Source organism: Thunnus maccoyii, chromosome 5 (genome assembly GCF_910596095.1).
Source record: "Thunnus maccoyii chromosome 5, fThuMac1.1, whole genome shotgun sequence".
In the NCBI taxonomy this organism is placed as follows: Eukaryota; Metazoa; Chordata; class Actinopteri; order Scombriformes; family Scombridae; genus Thunnus; species Thunnus maccoyii.
In genome coordinates, this window is record NC_056537.1 from 27,746,853 (window position 1) to 27,760,491 (window position 13,639).

The window sequence follows — 13,639 nt, forward strand, 5'->3', positions numbered from 1 at the left end:
GGCGCAACCAGATGGAGGAGATAGCGTAGCCAGCTTAATGTACTTGTATAAAATTAAATGATTCCATTAAGTTTGGAAATTCTCTTGCCAAAGGGTTAGAAGAGTATCATAAGAGCAATATCTTATATAAAGACATCTTAAGTGGTGGGAGCCTTGACAGTTCTTGCAGAAAAGTACAAGTGATTTATGCTGAGAAATGATTGTTTGATCAAAATGTCACTTTATATACTTTTCTTTTAAGTTAGTAAGTAAGCTAAGTCACTGCCACTTTATCTACAATTTCAACTCTTTAAGCAGTCTATTCAAACTATTGCAAATGTATCAACTTTACCAGCATATCTTATATAATTTTATGCAGTTTCATTCATCCCTGCATGTAGTCTACTACAGTGGTTCCCAAACATTTTGGCCTGTGACCACTTAAAATAAAGCAAAGTCTACCGGGACCCCTTGTCACATGTTGCATTGTCTAACAGTTAAGTTACTGATTATTGTTTTGATTCATCGGTTAATCGTTTTCTCCACAAAATATCAGAAAATAGTGAAAAATATCAGTTTAAGTTCCCCACAGTACAAGGCAACATCTTCAAATGTCTGGTTTTGTCAGACTAACAGTCCAAAACCCAAAGATATTCAGTTTATCATCATGTTTGACAAAGAAAAGCAATAAAGCATCACATCTGAGAAGCTGAAACTAGCTTATTTAAAAAAAAGAAATGCTTAAAAAAATGATGATTATTCAGTTATTATCAAAAGACTAACTGATTAATCTACAAACCTTGCAGCTCTAGAAAGAGGACTTATTTGGTTTTATTTGAATAATTTTAGAGGCTCCAGGAGGTAAAACACAGTAATCCAAAAGAAATAAAGCAAAAATAGAAGAAAGCATGACAAAAAAATCACAATTTTGTATTTATAAAACATGTTTTTTTTCTTTTTCCTATCTTGTCTTATCATCTCGCGACCCCCCTTGTTAAATCCATCGACCCCCAGGTTGGGAACCACTGGTCTACTAGACATAGTTTCTGAGGGCTCAATACATGGATGGACTGATAATTTCCGAGAGCACTTGAAGGTAGCATCATCCCCACCACCCACCTTCAGACAGTGACGTCACCTCGCAGCTAGACAGACGGCTGAAAGCTCCGGACAGAGAGATATTGTTGACGTTTTGTTTTCATCGCTTTTGTGTGGATTTTTGGACATTACGACGACATTATCCGCAGATTTAGAAGACCGCCTTTCGACTCTACCATCACGCCTCAGTGCGGAGATCCAGCAAAGATGAAATGGATGTTTAAAGAGGACCATTCCCTCGGTAAAAGGGGTTTGGATTGTTATGAAACAAGAGATGTTCTTGTCATGTCATGCACCCTCCTTTCTGTTTTGCTGTCTCCATTTCATTCTGCATAGGTTTCAGAAAAGCCTGCTTGCCACATCACCCCCCCTGATGAATCCATAATGGCTAACGTTGCATGGCAAACAACAAATGCGAACATGTTCTTCCTGCAAGTGAAATGGCAGCTGTCAAAATGGGGTTCACCTTTAACATCGCTGATACATCACATTAGTCAGCAGTTTCTCCCTCAAATGTGCTTGTCTTAGCATGGAGACATTCCCTCGCTTAACTACATTCACGAATCTGACAATTTAAGGTTGCCTTGCTTATATTAAACCCCTTATACATGATAGAAAAATGCTTTAGACATTTCATAAATGTTTCAAGTTTAGTAGTTAATTCGGCAGAGAAATATTTCACAACGCAGCACTTTTTCTCCACAGTGTTTCAACTTTTTTGTATTGTTTCTCACCGCTCTCCAGGGTGTATTTTGCTGACAAAAGACAGCGAGGTCATTTGATGTGTTGAAATTTGTACTGCGTGTACTACATGGATGCCGAATTGACAAGTATTTCCTTTCCTTTCCAGTTATTCCAGAGCTTGTAACTTCTTCCACTAACATGAACAGGTTATGATTTGAGAGAATATTCATCAACCAGAATTCTGAATAGAGTTTGGTGTAAATTTATCTCCATTTTCAGATAGCTGGAGAAGGTGAAGTGACATTTCTGTAATTCCTGTCTACTTGGCAATGTTATTATCATCTGTTGACAGTTCAATCTAGTAGCAACAACCTTGGATCAAAACTTGTATTTCCTCTCAGCCCCTCTCAGCGTCTGTGCTCATCTTCTCTGCAGATAACCTCTAGTCTCCTTTTTAAAGAAACGCTGCTGCCGGGTTGGTAGAGATGTTTCTAAAAGTAGCCCTTCTATCTGGGCTAATGACAGTGTGCGATGTGTTGAACCTAAATTGATTCAATACATCTTATCACCCATCACCTCACCCTCCCCTCTGTGGCTTTATTCAGCGCCTGCTTCACCCACAAAGTGGACTGGAAATAGATGCACTATCAGCTGCTCTCGGGTAATGATAAGTGCTAAAAGGTGTAGTATCACTTGATAAAGACTGTGGATGTGATCCTTGACTTAAACTACTAAAGAGTTATTACTAATAGCTTCGTCTCACTACTAAACTTAATGAAGGTTATCACACTTTGTGTCACTTAATGTATAGCCAGCCTTTTTGCTATGTTCGATCTTGCATTTGAAGCAATAAATTGGACAAGGCTCGGCTGTATTTGTCAGTAAAGCACGAGTGGAGGCTTGTAAGAGGCCTCACTCATCCTTTTAATCTCTGACTTCCTGTTTGTTTCCTGTCTCTCCCTCAGAGCACCGATGTGTGGAGTCAGCCAAAATACGCAACAAATATCCTGACAGAGTACCGGTGAGTGAGGGGGAGGTGTTGCTGTTGGCGGTGGGATAGGGGTTAAGGGTACAGAGAGAGTGAGTGACAGAAAATCCACAGATAAGGAGTCAGTGACTGGCAGTGGTGGGAGGTAAAGAAGAGGATGAGTGAGTGGTTAATGACAGTCTCGACTGACAGATTAGGATTCAGAAAACCAGGGTTCCAACTGTGACCCTGGTGTAAAATCCCAGTTTTCCATAACTTTCCGTAAGTAAGTCCGAGTGCCTCCTTGATTTATAAAGTTCTCTCTATCTGCTCTGTTAATCACCTGAAAACCAGCTGTGTAACAAGTTAAAAGATCCTCATTGTACACTGTAAAGTCATCAATTAGTACATTTTCATGGTGACTGACTGACTGTCCCAGAGTCAAATTCCCTGATATATTTTGTCATAGATGATAAAATGGTCGAAAATGAAGTGAGGATACAAGGAAGTTGCAGTAAGTAACACAATGCAAAAAATAAAGATACACAAAAATTGCACTTGAACAGAAATTTCACATGAGTGAATGGAATTGACTGGTGGATCAAGTGTCTTGTGTCCCTTGTTGGCAGTATGAAATATATATACAGTACCAGTCAAAAGTTTGGACACAATATTCACTTAAATGAGAAAGTGTGTCCAAAACTTTTGACCGTTACTGTGTATTTATACTCAGAATTTATCAACCCACCGAAATGTTCAGGGGACTAAAAATGTAAAAGCTAATTAGCCAGCAAGTGTTGCTACGACTGAAAACTGACTTTACTTAAAAGTATTCTCTGCAACTTGAATATTTATTATCTTTATATTGTTTTCTAAATGTTTATTACTGAATAACATATTTGACATTACACTAAATATGCAAGATTGATTTACTGCACAATAGTTCTTAACCAAGACTATTAAAAGGTCGTTAGCTAGCATTAGCTTGTAATATGGGATATTTGTAAAGTTATATATTTTTAATTGAAAATATTTGCTGAGTTGTGTGTCTAAACCTCGTCCAAATGCTGTTACCCAGGGTTTTCCATTCTATCAAAAATACAGTTCTTGGAAAAAACATCAAACAATTTGATTTGGGGGAATAAAATTAACACAGTGATTCTAAAAATGGGAAGCAATGTATCAAATGTTAACAGTTTCAGTATAAAGTACAAATAAATGGCCTTCAAAAACTATAAAAGCAGTCTTGAGCCTTATCTTATTATATACCATGTACGTACTACTACTGCACATGAATGATCTGACTTCCAAGGACTGTGTGTTGCAACCATTGATATGTGACTGATGTTACACCATAGTTAGGCTTGAATTCATCTCACATTGGCTGACAAAAGCCCCCATGTTCCTATCACCTCTGAAAAGCCTCTAAGGTAACCTGGCAGGAAGATAATATAACAGAGCTGAAGACTGACACCTCAGGTCAGAGTGCATACAGAGTGACATTGTGGACAACTTTAGATGATATACTGCTAGGTGTTAGGAAGTGCCTCCCCAGGGTCTTTTGTGTGGATAATAATGGCTGTTAAACTCGATCCCTTTAACTAGTTCTTTCATTCTGCACCTGTTTAATGGGAAGACTGTAGGAGGAACGAGGAACAGAGTTCATTTTTGTCAGCTATTTTTTATTTACTCTCAGTCTTAGTCCTGCGTCAAATGTTCTTTGAAGTTTTTATCATATTTAGTCAACCTGACATCCTGTTTTTTTCATTCAAATTTTAGTCGACTAAAAGTCTGAGCATTTCAGTCTTGTCTTGTCAAAGAAAACTGTAACTATTTCAATATAGTTTTAGCCAATGAAAACTGTTGACATTTTAATCTTTTTTAGCCATCAGATTATATGCAACATTTCAGTCAGTCTAGTCGAGCCAAAACCAATAACGTTTTGTCAGATTTTATCATATCGTTATCTGATGAAAAACACAGGTTGAATGATTAAGAATGCAGCCTTGCAGAAAGTATCTGGTCTGATGGTATCAGTTTAATGAATACATCCAGACATGGAACATGTTCTGATTTGCAAATTAATTTTGAACCAACATAATTCAACAACTGGGTTTCCCATTAATGTATTAGACTGTGGTGGGCCACTACAGTTTTATTTGCCCCACTACAGTTTCATGTCAGCATTCCCCCACATATTACGGACACTTGTGACACTAATGCATGCATGCACACGCACGCACACACACCACTGTATAACCGCACTCCAGTGTATAACCGACACTTGCGTGTACCTACACACACACGCTCTCTCTCTCCCCCTCTCCCTCACACACACACACACACACACACACTGTTCTAAACATCTTATTAATTTATGCACCACCCCAACTGCATAACCGACAACTTAACCAACACTCGTATTCGCTGCTTGTATTTAGAAAAAAAAAGTCTAAGTATAGTATATATAGTAAGTATAATATTTTGTCTCCTTTGTTTGTCAATGAAAATAGAGACAGATGTTGGTAAAGTTTAACAGATACAGTGTGCAAACCCTTTTTGTCTGTTAATGTTCTCCAGGTGATAGTGGAGAAGGTTTCCGGCTCTCAGATAGTAGACATTGATAAGAGGAAGTACCTGGTGCCCTCTGACATCACAGTGGCCCAGTTCATGTGGATCATCAGGAAACGCATCCAGCTGCCTTCAGAGAAAGCCATCTTCCTCTTCGTCGACAAAACCGTCCCCCAATCCAGGTGAGAGCAACACTACATTTCTGCAGTATTAATAGTGGAAGTAAGTTGCAATAAGCAATTGAAATCTTACAGGCAGAATAATTTCCTGATTTGTATCATTTGTACTATAAAGCTTTGATGCAAATTTCTCCCCCAAAATGCCCAGTTGGTACACGCTGTAAAATACAATACACTAGAAGCTGTGTAGCTTTTTCCTGATGGTCACATTTGTTTGTGGTAATAATGGTCAGTTCTCAGAATCAATGTTGAAAAGATTTATTGATGTTAAACTGTTATTTACAGCAGTTTTAAGTATATATTAGTTCTGTTATTAGTATATATATCCTTCGTGTTTGATTTGACTCTTGTACTTATTTGGTCAAAACTGTATAATATGAAATATAAGTTTTTTTTGTCATATTCATTCATTTGGTACCTCCCCCTACATTAGGATTTGAGTTAATAAAGTTAAAAGGTTCCAACTTCTAAAAGCAAGTGGTGTAGTGGACGCCAATGTGTCCTAGAATATGGAACTCATTTTTTCAGAAAGACTGATGCAAGAAATGCTGAATGAGAGACTGTATTCAGTTTCAGAAGCTAGTGGAACAGAGGCTAGCCTGGACATGACCTCATGACTTTGGCTCGATATGACATGCACTAGTCAGTAGCGTCTCCTAGCAATGTTGACACTCAGATGACAGTCAATCGTAAATGCTACCCAGAGACCTGAAGCTTTCCATAAACATATCCAAAAAGACAGTTTTTAGAAATTAGGCAAAAATAAAATTATAGATTAGATTTCCTTACATAAAAAGTGAAGAGAACTCAAATTTTAGTTCAACTTTAAGCAATCATCTCTTGAGGGCCTATGGTACTGCTGCTGTGCAGTTAATAATCTCACGACCACATTTTACATGTATAAATTACCTTTTATAAGTCGCCTACTGTGAGGTCACGGCCTACTTTTAGCAGTATGTGGTAAAAAAGCCTAACTTTCCCATTCATGTGTGCACAGCATCTTTATCTGTCCATCTGTGTAACTGAAGAGCAAGTGTGATCTCTCTGTAAAAGAAGATGAAGCCACACCTGCACTCTCAATTTACACTGATAAAATGCCCACCATTTTTCTGTTTGCACTCATAGCTATTGACATGCTGATATAATGCATAGACATACAGTGTATCTGAGGAATCTGACCTGCTTCCCAGAGCATTGAATTGTATTGATAATGCTTCTCTTGTGGAAACTGGCTTACCGGAAGTTCAGTGCACCTACTACCTTAAAGAGTAACTGCACCCACTCTAATAGTCTGGCTTCCTGCCACCCAGTGACAAAATGCCTTTTCCACACTGTGATGTGTGATGTAGCTTGGTACTATAGTACCAAGCTACATCACTGTTGTGTAAAGCCTGTAGTGTAAAACCCCGGTCAAACCAGCACTTAGAAACAGTTAGAAACAGCTAAACTAAGAAATAGATTCATTTTAATGGAATTGCCGAGATCACTAGATTCAATCAAAGGGGCAAAGTAAATTGCAAATCTTTTGCGCTGAGCTCAACTTTGCTGAACTTTCATACACAAATTTGCACCATTGAGCTATAGCAAACCATCTCTTGCTGACCTTTGAAGTAACGGAGAGCTTGAGAGCCCAAAACAGAGAAAGCCATCATTGCTTGTTACTGTTGCACAACTTTCAAAGTATAAACTACTCCACAAAAGAAGTTTCTTTGCAGACAGTTCTGAGACAGGGATCAATGGTACAAATATGTCTCTTTATAACTGTGTGAAATTGTATCCAGTTAGCGACCAAGCTAATTTGCTTGCTAATTGAAAGTTAGTGACAGTTAACAAGCTAGCTTTGCTCTTGTGAGGATGTGTGGATTAATTTTATGACTAACTAACATAAGTCGCCATAAGCAACCAGTCATACCACACAAGTAAATAGTAGAACGATGTGCTTTATTGATTATTAATTCAACTTTTCGTTTATAAAAGGAATTTTTTATTTCTTCTTTCAAATGTTGCATCTTGTTTAAGCTCTCTAACTATTACTTCTTATTTTTGAAAAGTAGCATTACATTTTACATGCATAGATACAATTATAAGTTAAACATGAGTTGATCGCACATTTGGCAGCCTGATATGTGTATGCCATTCAGTTCAGACACAGAAGTGACCACGAGTGTACATAGATTTTTGTGTTTCAGTTCATATTGCTGAAAATGAAAAGTCTTGGTGTAACCACTGAGCTATTTGACCTCACAATCAACTGGAAAGCATCCTATCAGAAGCCCTGTTTGGCCATTGTGCCGGAGTAGGATACACCTGTGATTATCAGGACAGGGATACTCCCCCACACAGACACGTCAACAGTGCAGTCTGGATTAATAGGAGCTTAAAGGAAATACTACAGTTCCTAATGCTACTGATTTATCTCAGTTTGACAGTAACACGAGACTGTTTCACTGTCTCACACATGACTCTGGTAAGATACCAAGAAAGTGTAAAACTGTAGCACTGTCTCAAAAACTACAGAATTGATCTGCTGAGTGTGACCCACCTTTTAAACATTAAGGCGGATAGAATCCAAATCCAGTCCTCTGGTCCAATATAAAGCACATTGTGATTGTGTATAAGTAACCTTAAAACCTGAAACACCCTCAAATGGGTTATTATAAAAGAAGACATGGGAATAGGCTTCAACACAGCAGACATTTTGACTTGTCATAGTAGGAAAAGCACAGGTGTTATAAATAACATTAATAATGGCTCCGTTCTAATTAAGTGTCCCAGTAAAGCTATGTTCACATTACACTTCAGTCCTTCAAATATATGCTCCATTCCCCATACACTTCCATCTAAGTGCACACAATGGACAAAGTCAAGCATGTGTTTCCTGTTTCTTTACGATCTCCAGCTGGCTAAAAGGTTTGTAGAGAAGAGGGGAACTGCACCCAACTCCTAATACTGTATTTCTGTGGGTTTGGTGGGTATAAATGCATCCATCTAATCTTGGTTGTGTCATTGCCAAGCACATTTTATTGGGTGTTTTTCTTCATCAATAAGGAAACTACAAACTTTTATCATCATCTTTTAAGCCTACAGCAAACAGGGTTCAATGCTGTAAATTAACATCTGGGGATTTTCCTGGGAAAGTCTGCTCCACTTCCCAGGAAAAATACCTGTGCAAAGTCATATTTTTACTGTGCGCTTGTGTATGTGTAAACACACCTGTGTGTTCATGTACTGAATACTACGTACTGAAACAGACACCTTCTCCAAACCTCATGAACATCACCACCTAACTGTTGTTGCAATATTCCCACCTTGAAATGCTGAGGAAGCCACAAAATTACTCCCTGATGGAGAATAAGTATGTAGGTTAGACAGACTTCCTCTGCTCACACGACATCAGAGTTTTAGGCTTTTTTCTATAGTTTTGCACTGACATTGGTCCATAAACATTTCAGAGTAAAAAAGCCATGGTTTTTGTGGCTTTCATTGACGGAGGAGCGCAAACACAGACCTCTCCAGCACCATAAAATATTTTCATGTGTGTTGAGCTTTGCTTCTTCAGTTTTATGGGTATTACAGCCTGATTTGTCAATTAAAATTCAACCATTAATTACAATTAAAGCAGAATCTGTAATGGGTTAGATACATGAGTCTTACCAATATTTATTTTAGGTATTTTACAAACAACAACGTGTTTATGCCCATGACATCAGCTGTTACACAGCAGCAGTCAACACATGGTTCTTAAAATTCAGAGAGCTGCTGAGTGCATTTTACACACTTGTACATCAGCGGTAACTTCATGAATTATTTAAATCTTACGGCAAGGTGACGGGATTGATCAGGCTCTAATAATAAATCCTCAAATCCTCAGCCATCCTCAGAGTTACTTTTTCAAAGGAATTGTTGTTCTGCTGCCACATAAACTAATGAATATGAAAAAAAAGTTACAACTATTTTATAATTAGTTATTTGCTGTTCTTTGGTTAAAATCTAATTTCATTCATAGTGAGAAATCCCAGGGAATAGTGTGGTATTTCCTTAGGAAGAACTACTAAAAGTTTCAAGATGCTACGACTGTTTCATATTCATTTTAATGTTTTATATTTGTATATGTTTTGGTATCCGCAGCATTTCTTGTATTGGAATGCATTTCCCTTTATGTTTCTTCTCTTATAAGTGTTTAGTCCAGGGGGACCAGTGCAGTTCTTAGCATAGAAAATCGATTTTAAAGTGTAGCTCAGCAAAATACATCCATTATTGGAGGCTTCAGTCCTCACAAACCCACATAGGAGATGTAAATGCAATCGATTCTACTTGACTCTGTGTGATCTAATAAGAGTCTGGTTTCTGCTGTGTGTTGCAGTCTGACTATGGGCCAGCTGTACGACAAGGAGAAGGACGAGGACGGCTTTCTGTATGTGGCCTACAGTGGAGAAAACACCTTTGGTTATAAGGCCTTTTATACAACACGGGGTTAATGCTTCACTAATCACACACACACACAGACACACACACACACACACACACACACACACACACTGACACAGTAGGGCCCGACAAACAGTATACTGGTGCACAATGATTCAGACATTGGCCTTTACATGTATTACACAAGTAATGCACCTACGCACTGTCATTTAAGGTCAATTTTTTATACTGAAAAACACACATTTATTGTGAAAATTAATTACACCAAAATCTTACAACAAACAAACTTATAAACATTTTTTGACAGACTCAGATGATCATTAGTGTCAAAAAATTCTTGACTTTAATGGTTGGTCTTTTTGTCATGATTACTGTTTAAAGGTCAGCTGTGGAGAAAAATACCTTTAACACTGCCGTAAAATAAGAATAACAATCACCGTATGTTAAAGGGCACGTCAGATAACATTCATTTATCCAACATCAGTATTAAATAAAAAAGACACATGCCAATCATCACACATTACTCAATCATGCTACTTCTTTTTTTCTAAATCGCGCTTTGTTGTCACAGATATTTGTGTTCAGAGAAATCCTATAATCATGTGACTTGAATCATTAACTATGTTATGGATGTATTTGTATGGCTCATCATATCATGTATAAAAACTTCAGTATGCAACATTAATTCCACAGGTACACTCAGCAGTATGATAGGCTATCAGAATGACAATAAGCATGTGAAAGAAAGCAGCTTGTGCAAATGAGTCGGACAATAAAGCAGTCGGCAGATGACTTGGTGCCGGCGAGGAGGCTGCTAGTGTAGAGCGTGTCCAGCTCAGGGCCAGGGATCAGCACTAGTCCCTGGGATTTTACTGAGTGCTTTCCAGCCTGGCTGTTACAGTATGTATTTGCACATTATGTTGGCTGATTAGGTGTCAGCACCACCCAGGATTCAAACTCATGATGCCAACAGCAACTGTGGAATGCTAAAGAAATACAACACTTTATTTGAAGTTCATGGTGTTGAAGTGTGCTATTTTTACACTCTCATCAACAACGGGCAACAATCTTAAATTTACAACCAGTTTAAAGAAAAAAATACCTCCATTCTCCCTCCACCTGTTGTCTACCTCTGCATCAGTTAGTGATTTCCTACATTCCCCAGAATGCCTTTTCTTCTGACCTCCAGACAAAAAGCATGAACATATCTGGTTTATTTTCCTTTTTCACTGCAGATTTTGACTGATCAAACACATGTGCACAGGTGCAACTAATAATTATTAATAATTAATAATGGCTGCATGGATTTTAGACACACCTATATAGAATGGAGTCATTGTTAATGTTAGAAGCTGAACACCAACTAATCCAAATCAAAGTCAGTTGTATTTGTGCTGATGTTCTTGATTGTTCTTGTTTCTCCAGTTTTCCCAAGTAATGGGAGAATATTGTTTATTAGTCCCCAAAGATAAGATTATAATGCCTTTCAACCATGTTCTACTGCAAAATGACTTAACATGAAAGAGCCCTGAGAGTGGTGCATGATAACCCCAAAATGAAAGCTGCACTAAGGAAAATGTCTGTATTAGCAGTGCATCTAATGAACATGTGTAATGTGAAAAGGACTGACTGACTGTAAATCCATTTCAGCTCATTGTTTTGGTTTGCTGATCTGCAACCACCACTCCTACCAACCTCGTTTCTAGCCACAACAGGCAGCGGTTGTCCATGAAAATGCTCTGATAAACCCACTGTGCGCTACCTGCCCAGCACCAAACACCACACAGACAAAGTTAGCGACTAGCTGGTGAACATAATGAAGCATTTAGCCTCTAAAGGAGAGTGAATTTGGGATTTACATTCATTAGGTGATGAACACACAAACACAAATTCAAATTAATGCTAATGTTGCTTCATGTCTACTTGATGTATGAGTGGGCAACTGTTAGCTTACAAGCTAGCAACTTAATGTGCTAATAATTAGTCAATGTATTGATGACAGCTTTTTTAAACACTTGACAAACCCTTCAATTCCAAACCTGTTTTATTGATCGGTTCAGGTTTCTTTAGTGGTCAAGTCATGATTTTTTGTCACAAGCAGGTATTTTAGTTGATACCATTGGTTTGACAGCAGGATATGTTTCAGAATAGAGCAAGGGCTTCTTTCTTGACTCATCATTTTGCTTTAATGTTCAACAATCACACTGGGAGAAATCCATCACACTGTTATGGAAGCAAAGACAGTTTCTACACTGAAAGTGGCTGCAGATCAGAGTGACATGGATTCATAGTCATGTTGTGTTTTTTGCCACACGCATTCACCAAGAACTGGTTGAATAACTTGCTACAAAGAGGAAGTTTCTTTTTCTTCTGTTTTTTTTCTTCAAAGGCATTCTGGAAATGTAAGAAAGATCATAAAATGTACTCAATATGTAGCAGTGGAGGAGGATCTAAGCAGCAATTTTTCCTTTTGAGACCACTCATCAAAACATCTGTTTACACTCCACTGAACATACAAACATGGAGGCCTCACCTCTTGCTTCACATTAACCCAGCTTGTAAAACTGATCTTCATAAAATTCATTAAAAACCACAATGACCCAAGGGAAACATTAATCCCTGATGATCACCCAGAGCTTTTAGGATACACTGTGAGCCATCAACACATTACAAACACATAATAGCATCAGAAATATTACTCATCTTCATATGACTTGTGTTATTTTCCCATGTGTTCCAGGAATGAGTGTGTCATGAGATTCTTAATAGAGATACACAGTATTTGTCCCTGTCCCTGCCCATTGTATCCTCTTCAGATATTAATGATGAAAATACACAATGATCACTGAAAGCATATTTGTAGTATGCAGAGTGTTTTCAGACTTATGATTAAATACACACATAATGCCCTCTTAACACAATGAACCCTGTGTTTATAAAGGACTGTGGTACCAATATATGACACTGTAAGTCAACATCTTCAATACTTCAAGTAAAGTGTTGCTCAGGTCTTTGGCTGCACAGTTCTAGAGTTGCAAATCTGAACCACTGGTTCCTTTGATGTTGACAGTTTTTGGTGCTGAATCAGAGTAAGACACATGGTGTGTTTCCACCTTTGACTTAACTCATTATTCATATTTTGTGCACCATAAGCTAATTCAGGCTTTTAAACATGGTATGTAGATGTGTAATATATTGATGCAATGCTATGATATTCAGGATTGTTTTATTTCATCAGTGTTGTATGATCATGAATATATCTTAAAGACATAATGGAATTTTAGATATTTGAACAAGGTAAGGTAGCTGGAAGACCTGACCAATAAAACTGAATGTAAAATGGATCAAAGTTGTTTCTGTTTTATTAAAAAGGAATATAACACTGACAATAATTAATGTCAATATACTTACGCTTTATATCTGTCCAAAATTTAAGGTAACCTGTGGAGTTCTTTGTTCATAAATATTTCATCAGCATAATCTGAATAACAACAGCCTATATCCATGTTGATAGGATGTGCTTTAGGCTTTTTTTCCTAATGTTTTCAAGCACTGAGGTCAATACACCTTCAATTAAGGTTTAGGTTTTCTGTCAGAAATATATTTGCTATATTGTTTTGACCAATGATCTACTTAAATGAGTTATTCTCTCTCAGACTTCCACAGAAGACATAATAGTACTGTTTTTGACTACTGCTAGTGTCATGGCTCCAGGGATGGTGATGTTGGTCTG

The 13,639-nt window shown here is 37.7% G+C and overlaps 1 protein-coding gene across 1 annotated transcript; it reads left to right on the forward strand.

Annotated features, from left to right (window-relative positions):
• The first annotated feature begins 1,044 nt into the window (after nt 1-1,044).
• On the forward strand, nt 1,045-10,422 carry gabarapl2 (GABA(A) receptor-associated protein like 2). The gene is made up of 4 exons (XM_042411456.1): nt 1,045-1,318; nt 2,727-2,782; nt 5,309-5,481; nt 9,842-10,422. Exons 1-4 carry the CDS (start codon nt 1,285-1,287, stop codon nt 9,954-9,956), a joined length of 378 nt encoding a protein of 125 aa, XP_042267390.1. The 5' UTR covers nt 1,045-1,284; the 3' UTR covers nt 9,957-10,422.
• Nucleotides 10,423-13,639: the final 3,217 nt, after the last annotated feature.